The 17,817-nt window shown below is 39.1% G+C and overlaps 1 protein-coding gene across 22 annotated transcripts in view; it reads left to right on the top strand.

Moving 5' to 3' along the window:
• Positions 1–17,817, top strand: part of SPHKAP (SPHK1 interactor, AKAP domain containing) — a 152,523-nt gene that overhangs the window by 59,758 nt on the left and 74,948 nt on the right. For 12 of the 22 annotated variants that reach the window (XM_085000595.1, XM_021074882.2, XM_021074884.2 and 9 more), the window contains one exon: positions 1,372–1,479. In XM_085000595.1, coding sequence (XP_084856721.1) covers positions 1,372–1,479 — 108 coding nt within the window. Of the gene's footprint in view, positions 1–1,371; positions 1,480–9,838; positions 10,028–17,817 lie in introns of all 22 variants that reach the window. The other 10 variants (XM_085000605.1, XM_085000596.1, XM_085000606.1 and 7 more) reach the window with 2 other exon arrangements.

The following is a 17,817-nucleotide window of genomic DNA, read 5'->3' as shown; positions in this document are numbered from 1 at the left end:
TTTTTTTTTTTTTTTTTTTTTTTTATTTTCCCACTGTACAGCAAGGGGGTCAGGTTATCCTTACATGTATACATTACAATTACATTTTTCCCCCACCCTTTCTTCTGTTGCAACATGAGTATCTAGACAAAGTTCTCAATGCTACTCAGCAGGATCTCCTTGTAAATCTATTCTAAATTGTGTCTGATAAGCCCAAGCTCCCGATCCCTCCCACTCCCTCCCCCTCCCATCAGGCAGCCACAAGTCTCTTCTCCAAGTCCATGATAAAAACAAGGCATTTGTGAATCATATTTGGTGGTGTTAATTTGTGTATTGAAAATCATTTTGCTTTATCGTACGGTTTCTACAGGGAAAATGGTTGTTGTAACTCACTTCCTTACTCCTAATAATTTTTTACACTAATGCTTTTATTAAACAAGCACATTTTACATATATACATCATATGTATCATTTCATACTCATGAAAAAAAATCTCATAGCCATAAATAATATAATAGTAATCACCAACATTTACCGGGCAGCCTCAGGTCTAAGAACTTTACATGTTTTAACTCTAATTTTTATAATAATCCCATAAGTTATGCACCTTTTTTTTTTTTTTTTGGTCTTTTGTCCTTTTAGGGCTGCACCCATGGCATATGGAGGTTCCCAGGCTAGGGGTCTAATCAGAGTTGTAGCGGCCAGCCTATGCCACAGCCACAGCAACTGCCAGATCTGAGCCATGTCTGTGACCTACACCACAGCTCACGGCAACGCCAGATCCTTAACCCATTTAGCGAGGCCGGGGATCGAACCTGCAACCTCATGGTTCCTAGTCAGATTCGTTTCCACTGCGCCATGACGGGAACTACTGCACATAATTTTTAAACTTCATCTAGTACCCTAAATGTTCTAGAAGAACAGTACCCTATTTCCCAGATATATTGGCAAGGCTGAAGAACTAAAGATGATAATCTCTGTAGCTGTATTATACCAAATGGAGAAACACTAGATCTTTTTAATCAAAAATAGTCATAGCATGTAAAAGAGCTCCATAATTAACGTGAAGGGTGATTTCCCATTGCCAATTGAACCACTCGCCCAAACAATTACTTGACTGCAGATAATGCGAAGGTCACAGGTCTACCCAAGTTTCCAGATGTTGAATTTGAGGAGAGAAGAAACAACAGTATTAATAGCAAATTCCTCCAAAGTGGACTGCTGGTTGGATAGTTTACACATTCTGGAGGTGCTATTATCCTGGAAGTTTTTTTTCCAATATCCAGATGCCCTGAGGCAAACAAAACATTTATAGATTCTTCAGAAAACAGTTTCTTGTTTAAATAGAAAGTCTTGCCAAGAGCACCGAGAAGGTTTTTTTGTTTCCCTCAGGTTCTCCGCAGCAATAGCCTTCTGGAGTCTACAGACTACTGGCTGCAGAATCAGAGGACACCCTGCCAAATTGGTTTCGTGGAAGACAAGTCTGAAAACTGTGCCTCTGTAAGTAAACACAACTCTGGGGATGTGGGATGAGAAAGTGGGGAGTCAGGCCCATATACATAACCAGGAAATACACGGTTGGGAGAGTGTTCTTCTGAAAATATCTTACAAGGCTATACGGAGCATAAACAAAACAACAGGCAGAAGCTCATGTTTCTTCCATTTTGTCCATTTCCACAGGTAAATTAGTCTTATCTGTTCTCTGAAAAGGAAAAATGATGTTTTTATTTTCACAACTGACTGAGAAAACGCTTCAGAAATAGGGTGGTGCATTGAGAACCAAAAGCCCATTCAAGAGCTCTCTTGGATTCTTTTCAATTTATTTTATAACTCCTACTAGTAGATATTTTCCAACATGAAAATTGTGTAAAAATGCTCTACCATTCTTAGAAGTTATATTCATTATTTGAAAACATTTTCAACATAAGAAATACACAGGTGTGCATTTTCATGTTATATACTGGATCTGAGCTTTTACATATAAAACCCTCCTTTCATATGTCTTATGGCTTAGAATGTAAGGGTGTATTGTTGATAGAAGTTAACATGGCCTCACCTGCCTATATGAAGTAGGCTGCTTCCTATAGGTTCTAAAAGGCTGTATGTTTCATTCTAAGGGAAATCAACTAGCTCTTATGGGGTCATGATTATAGAGATTGGGAGAGAGCCTTTCCAAAGAGGAGAGAAATAATGTAATCCTCATGACTAAATTGAGAGCATCAGCTCTGAGCTATTCCTGGAGGTAAGTTGCATGCCAGCATTTTCATTTAAAAAAAAAAAGGGAAGAAGAAGAAGAAGCTGCAGCTGAAAATGGGATGGAGAAGCTTTTTATATATAATGAGCAGAACCAGAACTGGCAGACAGAGGATATAAAACATTTCACACTGCAGAGTCTCAGAGGACAAGGAAAGCAGAGTCCATTCAACAGACTTAATTCAATCTCTTTGTTTAGGCAAAATGATTTTGATTCTGCTATTTTGGGGACTTTTTATCCCTTGTCCAGAACACAAGTTGATGACTAAAAATCTTTGGTGAAACAAAACGGATTAGGTGGCAAGTAATTGAACAGTGATACCTTCTTTGCAAATTCATTTCTGAGACGAGGTGGAAAATTCAGGCATTTGCTGATACAGATCTCTCATTACACAGCTATAAATTGTAAAAGGCAGAGAAATGGAGAGTAAAAGCTATCAGCATCTACCCTTTAGTCAAAATTGTCATCCAAGCAGCCCATGTATTAAGGAGTCTGCCATTGGAGAAGGCACCAAAGTTGGGGCCCTGAAAATTGTGTAATAAAGAGCAAAGAGGTCCTCTGTAAACTTTATATTTTTGGAATCTGTATTGCAGATCTACTGTTAAAAATGGTAAATTTATAGCCAAATTTAAGATTACCATTGGATCTTCCTAAGTGTAAGAAAACTATTCACAACACCCCCCAATCCCAATGAACGCAAATTTGAACTTGAAGCTGTATGACTCTCTTCCATAATTCTCTGTCCCTTTACAGTTTCAGATGAATGACGTCAGTAAGTTTGAGCTAGCTGATTCATTCTGCCTTTGTGGTTTTTGCTATTCATCCCTGAGAGGAAAAATCCAAACACAAATAGAAGGCATACTGGAAAGTTAGTTCTCCTGCAAGAGTTTATAATCATTGAAACCGACACAACTCTTAAAAATTGTCCATGACTCTAACTTAAAAAAAAAAAAATTCAGGACCCCTATGGAAAATGAAACAATCTCTCAAAAAGCATTCCATAGTCACTTTTTCTTAATTTATAAGTCCTCTCTCTCTATCTTACATAGCACAAATATCTACAGTAAGGAAAAGAAACAGTGTCCAGAGCTGGACATAGCTGAGCACAAATTATTATAGGGGAGCTTAGAGGTGACCCACGGCAATGGTTAACCAAATCAGCTACACACAAGGAAGGTGTTGCCAAAAGGGCAGGGTGCAAACCAAATTATCCCCAGCAGGATAAAAATGAAAGTGTAACTTAAATTTAAAAAAAAATAGAACTGAATTTTAAAATAATATCTTCATTAAAGTTTGGTGTAAAAAAAATGAGTTTAATGAAGCTGAAACTGACAGAGCTTATGCCTTGAACCTAGCCAGAACCCAAAATGGGACTTGAACCCATGGTTTTTAAATTAGAATCACTCACCTGGTATCTGGACTTACTGAGGTTCAGGTTCTATGTGCCTCAGTGCAGAGAGAATTCACCAGAGACAAAGTGATAGGCAAGAAATAAGTAGAAACAGATGTAGTATTAAGATAAGGTACTTGTGAGAGAGGCAAGCAGGCAGGCAAGGAAGCTCTGCTTCCCAGATTAGGGGGGCTACAGTTTTATGATCCAAGGGGTGGGAAAAGACCGCCACTTCGTCTTTCTTGGAGTCGTAGCTCCTCCTTGGTATCCAGTAAGAGAGTATGTGACCCAGTAAGGTCAAGCTAGAACTGTCGTGGTGCTTATTCAAATCAGCAGGAGGGTGATCCTTAAACTCCTGCCCTTGATGGGAGCCTGAATGCAGGCCTCACCCCAACCTCCACCCAATGACCTGAGGCATATCTCATGCCTTTGCTAGTCCAGCAAGCCTGCTTCATCGGATGACCACCCGGAGCGATGATTAACTTACGGTGATTTCTGAAAGTTCTCTAGGTTTCCCTCTCTAACTATGTAAGGTCCCTTATTGGGACTTCTACAATCACCCATGCAACTAGCCTACTCCATCCCTATCAAAATCATCCCCAAATCTATTAGCAAATAATCACAACAGATCAGACAAACCTGTAGCAATTTGTCCCTGAGTCTGTACTCTGCTCCTAACTCTGGGAGATCCTCCCTTATAATCATTGTTGCTTCTTTTTTTTTTTCTTTCCTCCTCATCTTTTTGCCTTTTCTAGGGCCACTCCCCGGCATATGGAGGTTCCCAGGCTAGGGGTCGAATCAGAGCTATAGCCTATGCCACAGAGCCACATCTGTGACCTACACCACAGCTCATGGCAACACCGGATCCTTAACCCACTGAGCAAGGCCAGGGATCGAACCTGTCCACCTCATGGTTCCTAGTCGGAACCACTGTTGCTTCTTAAACTCATTTCTTCCTGATCAAACTTGGTAGCCAATTCTTTCATATCTAATTTTGACAGGCTTGTTATCCTTCATACCAAACTTCAAGTATCTGGATCTGCAGTTTCTTAGAACTAAGTAAGTGCCTCCACGTATCAACGTTTTCTAAATTCAGGGTGTTCATTTAAAATTTTCATTGGGGGACAGTCTCAGGCATTGAAAATCTTCAGGGTATTATGTGCCTGGGCCAGTACAGCTGTTCATTCTCAAGCATCCAACAAGCCTCCAGAGTAAGTTTTGGTCATTATCTCAATAGGGAACTGCATTTATTTCACAGCTAAATGAGTTATCTGAAGGAGGATCAGTGTGAAGCTGTCAGGCATAAGATAGGCAAGCCTAACATGAAGGAAGTCTGACTCAGAAGCCCCCTGAAAGTCAGCCTTAATTTTTTTTTTCAAAAGATAGCAAATATAAAAACTGTGGTTTTGTTCTTGTAAATAGAGGTCTCTGAATTATAGAGGTTTATTTTCTTTCTTATCTGCCACTCTGAAAAATAAAAAAATTATATATATACCAGCCTTCAGGGTGTTTTTGTTTTGTTTTTTAATCTGAATGTTTAAAAGAAGGGAAATGTGGAGGAGGATAATGAAATTGGAAGCCAGTCTCCAAACCCAAAGGTTGAGGCATTATCTTAATAGAGGTCGTTAAGATGGATTGCCATATGAATTGCACTTTTCAAGACCCTTGACTTTTTTTAATTAAAAATGAATTTAGTTCTTTTTAAACCCCCCCCATTGCTTTTTGCTCTTTACTAGAATTTAGTTTTTGATTATTCAGCAACCATCTTTAAGTTTAATGCCTCATTAAAATGATCTGGACAATTCACATTATTTCTATTCATAGTTAAGGTCAGACTCTTTCCTTACTGACCATTTTAAGATGTTCAGCTATCACACCCTCTAGCATGCATTTTAACTGACGAAGCTGGGTATTTGAAAAGGAGCTACATTTTCCTTAAATTTGTCAATAAATGAATCAGATTCTCAAGTGGACTTCAACATTTCTTACACGATACTGTAAAACTAAAAAGATATTTGACACCTGTTTGGTGGGTCTCTGATGCGAATGCAATCCAGTGGCAACTATGGCAAAATGATATTTTGGACAATGACTTTTTATTTTATATTATTTCTCCCAATATGTCTACCTCGTCTATTCTGACATTTAACTAGAAAAGTTACAGAAGAAACAAACACCCCACTTGACTAGTTGGTCTTTGGAACCAAACTTTGCTGATTTGCTTTACCTTCAACTTTGCGTATGTATAAGCATCTATGTGTAAATATACGATTCTTTTTTTTCTAAAACTTTTGAGAATGCGTTACAGCCTGATGCCTCTTTATCCTGACAAGTCTTTAATGTGAAATAATGTTTTAAACCAGGATTGAGCCCAGAGCTGCAGAAACCCTTGCTTAGGCTCCTAATTCAATACCCACAACACAATGATATTCTTTGCATATTTAATCAACAATTTTTGAGGAGATGCTAAATGTGGCCTGCATAGAAGTGAACAATCAAATGATGATGGCAAAATTCAGCCAGACTGAGCCAAACAAAAGCTCTGTATTTTAGCGGGCCCACTCTCTCCTTAGGAAGCAATTTAAGCACCATCAGGAGTTATTTGAGCACATAGCCTGTGGGGCAGAAGGCATGAGCTGGGAGCTCTCTCTCCCTTCGTAGATTTTTCCTGACAACTTCATCCAGCGTTGCTCTTTAAGAGAGTTCTTTAAATCCCATTCCTTCCATATTGATATATTTCCAGGGGTTTTAAAACACCTCCACATTGGGTTGGTCCAGAAGGGAATTATTTCAGAGGCTTACATCTTAAGTCAGCTCTAGATAAAGCAGATAAAGCAAGGCAGCTCTGAGGTGGTAGAACTGGTCCATGTGACCTCAACTCAACCTTGGGCAATAGCTCCTGAGCACCGTAAAAATCCAAGAGTCTCAGAGAAAACTTTTTGACTCTCTGTCAAGTGGAAGTTCCACTGAAACATTCCAAGCCTCCAGAAGCCAATAAATTAGAAAGGACACGTTATTGGGGAGCAGGACATGGAGGGATGGCAGAGAACAGCATCTCCAACCAAAGCAACTAGGTGGCGCTACCTCCACAGATGTCATATGAAAGAAACAAATCTAGGTGTTCCCATTGTGGCTCAGCAGGTAAAGAACATGACACAGTGTCCGTGAGGACACGGGTTAGATCCCTGGACTTGCTCAGTGGGTGAAGGATCCCACATTGCCTAGGCTGCCAGCTGCAGCTACAGTTTGACCTCTTGCCTGGGAACTTCCATATGCTGCAGGGCGTGGTGAGAGAAAGAAAGAAGGAAGGAAAGAAGGGAGAAAGGAAGGGAGAGAAAGAAACTGAAACCTAGAAAACTGATCAATAAAACTGAGAAGGAGATTTTGATAACTGATTTGAGGACCAAACCCAAAGTGTGTTGCCAAGTAATACAGTGGTGATTGGGGATAGCTTTTTGGTTTTTTGTTTTTTGGGTTTTTTGGTCTTTTTAGGGCTGCACCTGCAGCATATGGAGGTTCCCAGGCTTGGGGTCAAATTGGAGCTGTAGCCTCTGGCGTACGCCACAGCCACAGTAACCCCAGATCCGAGCCGCATCTGCAACCTACACCACAGCTCACAGCAAGGTCGGATCCCCAACCCACTGAGCGAAGCCAGAGATTGAACCTGCATCCTCATGGATGCTAGTCAGATTTTTATCTGCTGAGCCATGACAGCAGCTTCTGGGGATAGGTCTTAATCCATAAGTTTATCAATGTCATATCCTGAAACTATTCCAGAGAAAGTTTTATGAGTTTATTTTGATTGAAAATTGAGCCCAAACTCTATCTCTTATGTCTGTAGTTAACGTGCTCCATAATAAAAATCAAGATCATTGACTTTGTTTACTGCATTAAGGAATTACAGTGTATATCTAAGTATTAAGTAAGTAGAATGAGATTTCTAATAATTCATAACAGAAATAAAGTTTCACCACGTAGTTAAAATTCTAAAAAAGACTTCAAAGTTCTACAGACTATATGTTAAATAGGATATGTTTGGGGACAGAATGAAGGAAAGAGAAATCAAGAATAACTTCTACTGGAATCCTCGTTGTGGCTCAGCGGGTTAAGAACCTGACTAGTATCCACAAGGATTCGGGTTTGATCCCTGGCCTCTCTCAGTAGACTGAGGATCCAGTGTGGCTGCGAGCTGTCATGTAGGTCATAGATGTGGCTCAGATCTGGTGTTGCTGTGACTGTGGCGTAGGCTGGCAGCTGCAGCTCCTCTTTGACCCGCAGCCTGGGAACTTCCATATGCCACAGGTGCAGCCACATTAAAAAAAATATATATATATATATATATGGAAACAAGAAAGGAAGAAAGGGAGGGAGAGAGAAAGGAAGGAAGAAAAGAAAACTTCTATGATTTTGGCATAATCTCCCAGGTGGATAGAAGTTTCATTTCCTATGATGGGGAAGACTGAGGGAGGGGAACTGGTTGGAGGCAGGAAAAGGAGGGTGATGCCGGAGGTCTTTTAGTCATTCAAGTGGGAACGTCAAACTGGCACTTAGATGTACAAACCGGAGGGGTTGGCAAGGGCGGGGAGAGAGAAGAGATTTGAGAGCCTTTGGGGATGGCTCTCATAAAGTTTCCTCCTGGGGAAAAGTGTAAGGAGAGAAGGGAGCTTGGAACTGAGAGCCAGGGTATTCTAAGTGTTCATACAGGAATCTCCATCTCCAAAAAAAGGAAAGAGATTACTTTTAAGCATATAAGCCTGCATTTCGAATACAAATGAAGTATTGTATGTATCCTATATTTTTGCCTCTGAAAATACAGAGTCAGATGAATCGAGCTAAGGGTTACTTTTAAACCTAGGTGTTCAAACCATTTCTCAAACATTTAAAATTCATTTTGAGAGAAGAATGCATTATTAAAAATAGCCCAGTGTAGCTCTGAGTTTCAGATTTCATACGATTCCTGCGATTACAGCAATTTTCCTCTAAGTAGAAAGCTTCTCAGTCAAGAGACACCAACAGCCATAAAGAGTGTTTCTCCTTAACATATTTTTAAGCTTCAAGGATATCGACTATAATTCAGATCTCTTTTTAGCAGAATTATTTGTTTAGTTTAATATGTCTTTCTTAGTCTGCTGTTTCAAAATCCCAGGAAAACTGTTTAGAGTAACAGCATTATTCTTTTTTTTTTCTTTTCTTTCTTTTTTTTTTTTTTTAACAACTTAGAGCCTCAATTTAAAAACAAATTAATAAAAAAGTGGACCTAGTTAATGACTACAATAGAGTGTCTGTTTTCAGTTCCAAGCCTCTGGAGTATTATTTCTCTTTTATAACAATGATACAAGTTCACCCTAGACTTTTATTAGGAAATGAAAAAGTGCTGGAAGCAAGTTTCCTGCCCTTTTATGCTTGGGTATTATACTCTTTTTAAGGCCAGAGACAGCACTCACCGTATATTCCAGCCAGGGCCGGTCACATTAGCTGGTCCATAGCATCTTTAATGTTGGTGGAATTTAATTGAGGGTGTTCGATGTGCTTGCCAGAAGCATCTGAGGTGGCCGAAAGGAGAGAGGGAAAGTTTGCCTGTTGCTAGGTTACGCCTCAGGTCTGGTTTCATACAATCATTAAGCAGATAGTCGAAGTCAGCAGTGACTAGGGTAATGTTGCTTGGTACCCAGGGATGGATTACTCAGTTGTCACAACCAAAATGTCTCCGGATATCACCAACCTCCCCTGGCAGAGGGTGGTGGGTAAAGGGGAAAGCACACTGAGTTGCAATGGCAGTCAAAACCAGTTTAGGATACCTGCCGGTAGGTCAGGATAGATTCATTTATGGTGTTGCTTCCACTACCAGACAGAATTCAGCATCACTTGGACATCCCAGGCAACCAATTTTTAGACTGGGGTATATTACTTTTATTTATAGCTTATTTTCTTTTATCAAATGTAATGCAATTTCATAACAAATCATTTGAAAGCAAGAGGACAGAAAAGCATCCTTTCTCTACTAACTAATGGACCTGCTCCTGACCCCTTGGCCATTTCCTTCCACACTTGTCCCCATAAGCTGAAAAGAGCAGCAGCCATCTCAACTGACTTGGATTCCAGAGGCTAATATGGGTCCTGGGTTGAAGAGCTAACTTTTTAAAAGTTATAGATTGAGTTTTCTATATGAAATCCCATTTCTAAATGTTGTCCAGCAATAAAATTTTCTTTCAAAGCAGAGCACATGTATCAGATGGACTATGCTGGTGGGACTCCAGATTCTGATATCTGTCATTTCATCTCATGCCACCTGGTCTCATTCTTGTTGGCTCCTGCCTTCCACTGGCATTTGAACTCAGCATCTCCGTCACTGAACCATCCCTCAAGTGCTTGCCAGCTCAAAAAGTATACGAGGCAAGGACCAGGTATATTCTTTGAACTTCCTTTCTCATTACCCAGATTAGCTTGTCCAAATTTTTACCACTCTCCGCAGATAGACAACACTCCCCTCTGTGGCCTTAGTCTCAGAAGAGTATTTGGGAAATACTGTGTTAGTTACCCTGGAAAATAAAGGCCAGTGGACATGAATTGTACCAACTAATTGCTTTTATTTATCTGTCTGTATGTATACATACATACATATGTGGTATAAGTATGTAACATATATATACATTTTGTGTGCGTGTGTACTTATGTTGAAAATGCTGTTTGAGTAGGTTAGCAATTCACTGCATGAAGACCTAAGCAAGAAAGAATGGTCCAAAAGATAAAAATCAACCCATAGATGTATGTGCACCCAAACACCCAATTCAAGACCCTCCACCACCTGCCCTTTCCAAAGTCCCCTCTCGGTCAGCCCTCGTCTTCTCTCGCCACTCTTTCAAAGACCTGTGCCCCTTTGTGCATCCCGTTGCCATACCCCAGGCTACCCTGAAACCAACTGCTGCCTCAAAAATTCTTACAAAATTATCAGTCCACCTGTGTTTGCAGAAAACCATCATTTCAACTTTTAATCATTACTTATCCAGGGTAATTTGGGGGGAAATATTCCATTATATATTTCCGATTAATTCCTGGGGAACTCACTGTAATTTCCTGCATTCCTTACGTTATATGGAACTGACAGCGAGTTTGTCGATTACTTGAATATGATATTCCTTTAAAATTGCTTTGTCTGAAAAGAGAACATATGTCATCATTCTTAATAAAAGAACTCTTTACCATGGGGCATTCCTATGTACGTGTATATGCGTCTCTTCCTTCCTTATCATACTTACCTTATGCAATTCTCTTTAAAAAGCAAATGCCAAAACAAGCAAAAAACTTTCCTTGACACCATCTCCCTGTGAAACCACTCTTCCTCTATCCTTCCTTCTCTTGATTACCAAACTTAAAAACTAGTAAAATGTATACTGTCTCTACTGTCTGGTTACTATCTGGCTATCTTACCTTTCTGCTGAAAAAAAATGCTCTTATTTGGACAGTAAATCCACTGACATGTTCTCACTGCTTATGTTACTAAGCTTTGACTAAAAATAACCAATCCATACCCCCCACCCAGCTTCTGAAGACTAGCTATTTTTTTTTCCATCACTTCAAAAACATTGCTCTCTCTTCTAATAATTTCCCTACCTCTGGGGTCATTTCTTCTTTGTCCTGTTCCTGCACTTCTGCTCTCCTCAACCTGGAACTTAAATGTGGCTTTGCCCAAAGGTCTGTGCAAAAGCCTGTCCTTTCTGGCTCATGGGTGGTCACTGGATCATTCATCCATGCCTTATGGCTTTAGCCACAGCAATATGCCAAAGCCAGCCCTCTTAGACTATAGACTTATGTCTAAGTGCCTGTTAGAAACACCTACCTGACTATGTAAAAAATAACCCATATTTACCATAACTTGGATAAATATCCAAAAATACGTTCTTCCCAAATTTCTATTGATGGTTTTGTAATCTACATATTGTCCCAAGCTATAATCCTTAGAATCATACTCATTTTTTCTCACTCACATTTCAACTCTAATTGGTTCTCAAAACTGTGTTTATTTTTCTGGGTATGCCGTTCCATCCCCACGGTCACTGTTTTATTTTTTTAAGCCCATCATAGTTCTTCTAAATATTTAATGTGTAAAAATCTAAAGCAGAAACACAGAAAGCAAGACAAAAACAAAGAGGATCTGAGCAAGCTTGGAAGACTACTGATATCCTGGAATCTTTTTCTCCTGAAATCCTTTGTAGCATCAAATGTCTAGACCTGGAATTCCCGCCATGGCACAGTGGCTTAGGAATCCAACTGCAGCAGCTTGGGTCACTGTGGAGGTGTAAGTATGATCCCCAGCCCTGTGCAGTGGGTTAAAGGACCAGGAGTTACCAGTTCCCACAGCTGCTTGGATTCAGTCCTGGCCTGGAAACATCTATATGCCACGGGTGCAGCCATAAAATTAAAAAAAAAAAAAAAATTCCTAGACTTATTTTAAGGTTCCAGTAGGACAAATAATTACATCACCCTTCCCTACTACCATCCTCAGTGTCATGAAATTCCTCCAGGGGCTGCTGAGTCAGTTGAGTATCTAATTCAAGAGCATGACTCTAGTTTTTAATTGAATTGAATATGAATTCCAAAGGAGCTGAGTCACCACTGTTATCCTAGTTTTTAAAGTGCTGTGCTAAATGACAGGCCGAGGAAGCCACACCTTGACATTAGGACACTTTGACCTTGGAAACACAATCAATATTCATTTGCCAGCACCTAGAGGTAGCACCAAAATACAGCAGCTCTTGATGAGCATATTTACAACACAAGCTAGACAAACGGAAGGAACTCAGGTTCTCCTATTCTGCCAAATTAAGTGACCAAGCTTCCATTCGTGAAATTGCAAACCCAAGAGCTGGAATAAATCTGAGAAGATATATTGTGCATTCCACTTACTTTTCAGGTGGAGAAATCAAAACAGCCTTGAGGAGAAAAACTGCTCAAAGCCACAGATTAAATTAGTAACAAGGCCAAGTCTAAAGCCCCAACTCCCCAAGTGAGCACAGCACTTCTTCAATATTCTGGTAAATCTTCCCCTTAAAAATTATAATAATTTTATTAGGAAGTCATAAAAAGTATACTTTCTTCATTGTAGGATTATATTTATTTGAGGCATAAAAAAATTTTATTACTAATCCATGCTGAAGACCCCAAATTATAAACAGTTCCAAGGTATTTAGCTTTCTGACTGTTTTTACTGAAAATGAGATGGTCATGTTTTATATATAACATACAGATTATCTGAGATAAATCTAGTTATATCCTTTAATAGATATAAATGTCATTAAGGTCAGATATGTCTGACCATCAAGCCAAAGCAACATAGCCTTCAGTCACCTCAAGTGGTAATGCCTGCCCTTAATCCTTGAGCTGACATTTATGGGGTCTTATGACGTGCACGCTACCAGAATCTCTTAGTTGTATAAAAATATAAGCAAAGGTTCTCTGCATCTTAAGAGGCTCAAAAAACTGGACCTTTGAGATGGTATATTAGAGCAACTCCAGATACTAATTTCACCCCTACTTTCCTGGGCTTGTTTTGCTGTTTGATTTTTTTCAATTTGTTTTTTGATTTGGCTAGATTGTTTTTAGTAAAGTTTATTTCCTTCTCATAGTGAGAGGGCTTAGCCTCGGGCCTGTGCACAGTCGCCTAGGATGACACGGTTCTTAGCTGGCCTCTCTTTGACTGTGTCTCTCTGATCTTTCTTTTAAGCTTCCTGTTTCATTTGGTGTTACATTCCTGCCTGTTCGACTCCACTATTGGCCAGTTGATTACTCTATTGCTTTTGAAAATGCCCTGGAGTATAAATCGCTCAGCAGTCTGATGCAATTAAATTTGAGCAGGTGCAGTTTTTGAGATAGTTTTGAATTTTGTTCTGACCCCATGAGGGTTCTTCTTAGCTGTCTCTTTCTTCTAGTTCTCTCTGGTAAACTAGCTGACCTGTGGTTTAGCTTGTTGATTTTAATTAACAGAAGATATTATTTTTAAGGCTGCCCTCAGGCTTGAGCTTCCCCTGACATTATCTCGAATAATCTCAGTTTTTTTGGGAAAGAGCATCAGTGCTCTCTTTTCTCATAGACTCTCTCTCCTCCTGGGCAAACTAAGTGGCCCACTCAGGGCCCTGGGTGGGGCAGTAGCCTTGGTGTCTTTGGCTTGCCTATCTCAGTTAGAACCTCTACTCTACAAGAAGCTAGAGTAAGAGTGTTCATGGCCCTGGTATTCTCAGGCTGCTTTATCTAAGAAGCACCTGGGTAGAGCCCAGCTGGAGGGAAGAAGGCCCCCAGCCTCTTGGTTTCACTCACCAGGAGTGTTAGCTCTTCAGTTTGGAGTTGGATGGGATGAGAAACACTGGCACTTTCTGACTCTCACTGAGGTAGGGTAACGCTTGATTGGAGCTTCTGTCATGTTGAACTGGAAGTAGGGGAGGCAGGCAAAAGGAGAAAGGAGGTTTGGTTTAAGTCCCGCAGATGCTCTCTCTGGTCTAAGCTTTCGTAGATTTTCTTGAAACTATTTCTTCACTTTCTGTATGTTCTTAGGACAATTTCTGGGGAATTGAAACATGTGCTTTTATAGTTTGTGGAACTTTTGCTAGCTTCCCTGGGGAGTGGGTCCACAGAGCTCCTAACACCTTTATCCCAGACCTGGAACTCGCTACTCGTTCTGTTACCTGCCTGGTCCTTGGAGGTGCTTGAGTTTGTGGCCCAGGCGGGGTTTGTAAATAAGTCAGGCATTTGCTGTCTTCAATTAAAGGTGGCTTGGTACCCTTTAGCATTCAGTTTTGTTGCGGGTAGAGTTGACATCCTCGCATGAAAATTAAGGCATCTAACGTCCCTAAGGAAGAGCATCTCATTTTGGTATAAAGTTGACAAATGAATGTTTGGGGGGAGAGGCAGGGTTTTCCTTGGGGAAAAACAACAATAACAACAACAACAAAAAAAAAAAAAAAAAACAGGAAATTCTTATAATCCTTGGAGTTGAACCTCAGATGCTTTTATGAATTTTATACTAAAAATATTTAACAGATGTCACTCAGTGTCCAGAGAAGCTAACCATTAAAACTTGTTAAACACCATTGATTTTTCAACTTTAAGGAATATAACTTCATCATGAGCCCACAAAATAAACTGAAAAATGTTTCCCTTGATACTACATAAATTGATTCACAATATCGTTGTTGGCTGAAAGCTACTTAGATATTAAATGTCTGACAAAGAATGATAAACGTCAAATAGCTAAAACTGAATCATTCTCTCTTGTACTAATTGAATAGCAGGCCCCGTTGTCTATTTATGTCACTCATCCGTTCCAATAAAATTATATTAGCAACCCGCAAGAGAATTTAGTCATGTACCCTTGAAACCACCGGAGTTATTATGTATTTTCAAAGAGAAATTCATGGATAGATATCTCTCTATCAAAGAAAATTCTCTACTTGCTGAAATATTTGTCTAACAACATTAATAAATAATATGAGGTTGGTATAATCTTAAAAAACTGATATTAAAATTAAGGACCGTGCTTCATTTAGCACAACAAATTCCCAAGTGACTTGGCCTATGTAACCTCAAATATCCCTTCCAATTTTAAGATTTTTCAAATGCTTAGTCATTGTTCTTGACAGTGTAGTGGTGAAAGAAAGTGATATTTTGTTTAATTCATGAAATCAGCTTAATTTTCCTGCCTATATTTTTTTATACTGACCTTGAGCATAGTGTTCTGTTGACGCAGCAGATTACTGTTATTCTAATGTTTTAGTCCATGAAAACACATTCTGCTGAATTACCTAAGAGGCAAAGAACTGGGGGTATATATTTGGTTTACCTTAGTAGCTGCAAAGGGAATTCATCAATCAATGTCACAGGCTTCAAGCTATTCTTATGACAACTCAATTTTATTGACTATCTTTGTTCTTCAGTAAGTTTGTCTGCAAAGATGCCCTTATCCTTCGGTCCATCATAAATCTTTCTCACTCTTCAAATAGGCAGAAATCTAGAGAGATTTCTTTGATCTAAAAAGAAGCTATTCAAAAGTGGGAAAGCAAGGAGGTGGACATGAGCCCTGTTTGTGTGCCTGCAAACTGAAGGGAGAATTCATTTACTTGGGCAAAATCCACTTGGGTTTTAGTTCATGAAAGCACTTTTCAAAACCAATCAATGGTGAACATTTTAGAGATGGCCTAAAACAAAGCCCCACAGACCTTTAAGACGATGCAAAAACACAAAGTCTGAACATTTACATCACATCATTTGTTTCAAAAAAATTTTAAAAAGTAACTAGTGTATAGTAAACAATGTTTACGTATAAAGATATAAAAATGTGAAATTAACTGACCTAATGTTTTCTTCATGTGTTGATAATTATGGGAAAAAATCATGCAGGCTTTAATCTCCTTTCAAATCAGATGTGCAGACATTTATTTACCTTCTTATTTTAGGCCTACTCTGTTATTAATGTCATCTCTTGTTTAGATTTTTTTTTAATTTTAATACTGATGATCAATGCCAGGAAGCAATTAATAATACATACCACCAATGCAAGATGAAGTGGGCCACTAATAATATTATTTTGCTTATTATTTACAGAAATCCTGTGAAATAGCCAGAATAGGTATTATAAGTAAAGAAATGCGCATGGGTATTGAAAGGTTTAGTGTTCGTCCAGGCTCATAAAGTGATGCAGTTGGTGCCTGAAATCAGATTAACTGGGAAAGTAAAATCTTATGGTTTCTATTTCCTTGATTTTCTAGAGAAACAGTTACTAAAATATACTCTTTAGGCCAAATCTGGCCCACTACCTGTTTTTTTGTAAATAAATAATTTTATTAAGACACACTTCTATCCATTCTTTTATATATTGTCTATGGCTGCTTCCCCACCACCACAGAAGTGCTAAGTGAATGCAGCAAAGACTTTTGAAAGACAAAAGTACTACTTCTTTGCATCATTGCTTTAGATGAATGCAGCAAAGACTTTTGAAAGACAAAAAATACTACTTCTTTGCATCATTGGTTTAGTATGGATAAAAAACAAAACTATTTCTGTTCTATCTGAAGACTCTCTCAGGTCTGTTTTACATCAAGTATTTAAAGGACATTACTTTTCACCATCAAGACTTTAATTCATTGGTCTCTGCTTCCTGTTACTTATAACAAAGCGATATTTCTGTGACTGTTTCCCACAAACTCTCTTATTTTTGCTTCACGTTAGTAAAGTCTTTTTGTGCTTTACCTCTTGGAGGCTTCAAAGTGTCCTAAGAAATTACATGTTTCATAACATTTTTTCCTGACTTACATTTGAGAAGTAGACAGATATATTGCCTTTTCTTTTCCCTCTGAAGAGTAATCTGGCCTCTTTTAGGAGAACAATATTGCTTCCTGCATAAATCTAGCTTTTGTTTTTCTTCAAAGCTGTAATTACTAACAGTATTTTTAGTGTCTGTAAACTCTAATTTGCCATCACATTTTTCTGCAGCCTGTTAACCACAACCTATCAGAAATCACAAAAGCCATGGTCACGGTCTTTGAGAAATATTTGAAGTGTGGTTTGCGGTTCAGGAAGAGGAGCAAACACTTGCCAGCTCTTTAGAAAAGGAAAGCAAGTCCTCAGTAATTCAAAGAGGGTGTGATCAGAGAATACATTTTCCCTATTTCTGGGCCCCGATTTCAGGAATTAAGCTAGCAAGGGCATGCACATACACACCTGAGGCCTAATTGTCCCTATTAATTTGAAAAACAGACATATTTGTGAATATCAAAAGGCAGTATACCAAAAGGTTACTACATCCATGGCATAAGAGAAAAAGTGTAGGTATTATAAAAACCCTTTCATCTTTGAGATCCATTTTAGTGACGTTATTCTGTAATTTGAATTTACTCCCATAATTATGTTCCTCTACCTTAAGAATCATTGTACTACTTCCTGAAACTACAGTGGTGACTTGAGATAGCTGTGGACTCTGCCCTCTTGGCACCAAAAATTTTCTTGGCTTTGAAGTAGAATGGCCTCATTTTTTAATGATGACGTTGGTTATTTCATGCTGAACAGAAAGAGATCAGCAGAAAGTGTTGTTGAAAAGGAGAGGCAGTGGGAAAGAGAAGGAAGGAAAGAAAGAGGGAGGGAAAGAAGGAAAAAAGGAAGGAAGGAAGAAAGGAAGGAGGAAAGGAAGGAAGAGGGTAAGGATGGAAAA

This window comes from Sus scrofa, chromosome 15, assembly GCF_054392235.1.
Source record: "Sus scrofa isolate SSC_HxYL_T2T_F1_AM1 chromosome 15, Sscrofa_HxYL_maternal_Yorkshire_Landrace_v2.0, whole genome shotgun sequence".
In the NCBI taxonomy this organism is placed as follows: domain Eukaryota; kingdom Metazoa; phylum Chordata; class Mammalia; order Artiodactyla; family Suidae; genus Sus; species Sus scrofa.
The sequence above is the reverse complement of the archived record's forward strand: the minus strand, read 5'-3'. Positions and strand labels throughout refer to the sequence as shown.